At 34.4% G+C, this 3,292-nt stretch overlaps 1 protein-coding gene across 1 annotated transcript in view; it reads left to right on the top strand.

Annotated features, from left to right (window-relative positions):
* Window positions 1–451: 451 nt before the first annotated feature.
* Window positions 452–3,292, top strand: part of LOC106868323 (collagen alpha-1(I) chain) — a gene marked incomplete at its 5' end in the record, with an annotated part of 30,636 nt that continues 27,795 nt past the window's right edge. The window contains 5 exons of the mRNA XM_052968423.1: window positions 452–616; window positions 961–1,089; window positions 1,349–1,402; window positions 1,554–1,607; window positions 2,320–2,373. Of these exons, the coding sequence (XP_052824383.1) occupies window positions 452–616; window positions 961–1,089; window positions 1,349–1,402; window positions 1,554–1,607; window positions 2,320–2,373 (456 nt within the window). The remainder of the gene's footprint in view (window positions 617–960; window positions 1,090–1,348; window positions 1,403–1,553; window positions 1,608–2,319; window positions 2,374–3,292) is intronic.

Below are 3,292 nucleotides of genomic sequence, written 5' to 3'. Positions count from 1 at the left end.
AAAATAAGAAAAGTAGAAAAATCTGTACGTTTAAGCAAAATTTAGTACAATAAATGAATAAGTGTCAAAGTTTTATAATAATAATAATCATAATAACAATAAACATTTGTCAAGTTGAAGGCATAAAACGTCAATTGGAGAAATAATTTCTGTAGATCAGGAAAAATAAAACATATATAAAGATAGTGTAATCAACTATTAAATGGAATAAGACGTTCAAGAATATTAGGAGAAAGAACAACATCACTTAACTTAACGAAGAAATATATATATATATACAATCAGTCATTTCTTCACTCTTTTATATCCAGTCAGTCATTCCTTTAGTTTTTTATTTGTTTATTCTTTTGCATCATTATTTGGCTGACATCGTCATTCAGATATTCCTTGAGTTCTTTATAACCTATACTCATTAATAGATCGATTCATTTATTAATTTATTCCGTAATAAATCATTTATTCTGCATATCTATTTATTCCACTATCCTATTATTCTCTTCATTCATATATTTTCCGTTATCACACGTTAATACAGAGAGAAATTATAACCAATAATTTTTTTTTCTTCTCTCCCTTATTTTCCGGACCACAGGTTGAATCTGATTCACCCACTAGTGTAAGTTGAATTTTATATTTTACGATAGACACCATAACTTTTTCTCACCGCCCACACACTCACTCTTTCTGTTTTTCTTTATCTCAACCCTTCTCCTATTTTTTTCTCATTCTCAGTCACTATTAAATTCCTATCTTTTCTCTGATCATCTCCCCTGTCTACACTCGTTTAATCACAGTAATTCGACTTAACATTCCCATGATGCACTGCTAAATATCTAACAACAGCCACCTGGCTGTTACAATTACAGTGATGAATAAATCTTTAACTCTTTTCTTTCAAATATACCAACGAGTTTTATGAACCATTTAAAAATTGTCTTTAATTTTTTTTTCTAAAATTAGGTCCAGGGACAACCCCCTTACACTGGAGGCGGCTATGACGAAAAAGGACAAAGCTTTGCAAGACCTGGCCCAAGTTACAGTGCTGGATATCCCGGACCTCGTGGTAGCAATGGACCTCCAGGACCACCTGTAAGTATTGCAACAAATAAGGGGTTCTATTTATAAAAAAAAAATGCTGGAAATATATGTAAATATTAATGAATACATAAAAAAAAGAAACTCAAATTGGAAGATCCAATGAATTAGCACGGTCTGTTTCGCAAATTTTTATGTATTTTAAATCCTTAAACAATTTATGTCCTATTAAGTTGTAGACGCACACAATCACAGACATAAACACACTATCTTATATATGCTTTAACTTATCTTTGTTTGCTCTTACCTCCAGGGACCCCAAGGATACTTAGGACCACGTGGAGCCCCAGGAGAGGCCGGACCACCCGTAAGTACTTCTTAATGTCTTATACATCTTAAAATTGAATTTTGAAATATATTTCGATTTGAAAATTTACACACACTCACATACACACACTTTTATATAACATATATTTATCGAATATTATGCATTTTAAAAATGTTTTATTTATTTTTAGGGATCACCTGGACCTCGTGGACCCCCTGGACCTAGTGGACTTGCCGGAAACAACGTAAGATATAAATTAACTCATCATATTTACGTATCATTATTTAAAATAACAACAAAAAATGTTTTCCATATGTCGAGAATACCCAAAAGGATGTCTGCTACGAAAGCGGAAGGAATTAGAAAATAAAGTGCAGTTCGTGGTGGAAATATTTACTATTTTAGGAATGATCCTACAGTAAGATGCTTTAGCATATGCGTCTTCTATAGCTTGGTTCGAAGCTTGCACTAAGGCATCAAAATACTATTGTGTTATAGAAAAAAGGGGTGGGGAAATAAACAAACCCGTTGACTTGGCCCAAATCATTTATTTAGATATCTCCTTAACATCATGTCCGCAAAAAAAAAAAAAAAAAAAAAAAGAAAAGTCGATATTTTTGCAGCCGAATCACTTTTTCTCATAAGTCTGTTTATTTCATGGCTCGTTTATCCCTTAACAATTACAGCCACGATTATGAGTGACCAGAATGAGAGAACGATACCGGTTTGTCTTATAAGCAACTTAAATTTCCACACATCTTTTTTGCTTTAAGTAGCGACAGATGGACAAAGGAATGGAGAATTTGTGATGAAAAGATATTTAAAAATGATTTGAGGAATACGACCAGCAAAAGGAGTGAATGGTTAAAGAATTTAAAGACAAAACAAAAAAAGGGGGGATATGAAAGAAAGCGAAGTATTGTTAATAATTAAACCTAATTTCCATTTTATTTCAGGGTGAAGATGGACGTGATGGGGAAGCTGGAGCTCGTGGACTTCCAGGACCAGGCGTAAGTATATAAATGTACTTCGCACACACACACACATACACACATACATACATAAACACATACAGCTCTTGTACTCTGACTATAAATTCTCATTCGTATCCATCATCATAGGTGCATTGGGTTATGTACCAACAAATATGCATAAAACTAAGAAATACCCGATTTGACGAAAGAATAAGCAAAAGAAACTGATGCGGATTCTCTAAATCCAATCTATCGGTGGCACAGTGAAGATGTGTAAGACATTCTAAAACTTTTCCATCTGAGATTCTTATTTGAACAGATGCACATACTTGGGTGGACGCATTGACAGTTCAACCAATAATCCAACTCAGCCACATGTTTAAAAACACCGGGAACTCACTTATCTTAAAGAGTGTTGTCGCTTTGTTAGCGACCAGCTTGAACTCTCTTAAGGACTTAAATAAAACTCAAAGAAAAAGACATACACATTCACATTTATATACGCGTATGTTCGTGTGTGAATGCATGGTATTTTGTACATATATTCTTCGCATTAATGTTAATCTATTAAGGCGGTGAGCTGGAAGAAACGTTAGCATGCCGGGCGAAATGCTTAGCGGTATTTCGTCTGTCTTTACGTTCTGAGTTCAAATTCCGCCGAGGTCGATTTTGCCTTTCATCTTTTCGGGGTCGATAAATTAAGTAGCAGTTGCATACAGGGGTCGATCTAATCGACTGGATCCCTTCTCCAAAATTTTGGGCCTGTGCCTAGAGTAGAACATATTAATGTTAATCTATAACAAGGTGGTGGTGGTGATGATGAAAATTAACATCTTTACCATTGTCGTTTTCCCCAATTGCTAATTCGTAATTAGAATCTTTATCGCAGATTTTCAGACGTTCGCACTCACTCTGTTGTAATGCACTTCACTCGTGTACCGCAAATGGTCCACAG

This window comes from Octopus bimaculoides, chromosome 6, assembly GCF_001194135.2.
Source record: "Octopus bimaculoides isolate UCB-OBI-ISO-001 chromosome 6, ASM119413v2, whole genome shotgun sequence".
In the NCBI taxonomy this organism is placed as follows: domain Eukaryota; kingdom Metazoa; phylum Mollusca; class Cephalopoda; order Octopoda; family Octopodidae; genus Octopus; species Octopus bimaculoides.
Note: the sequence above shows the minus strand (reverse complement) of the source record. Positions and strands in the feature narration are given on the sequence as shown.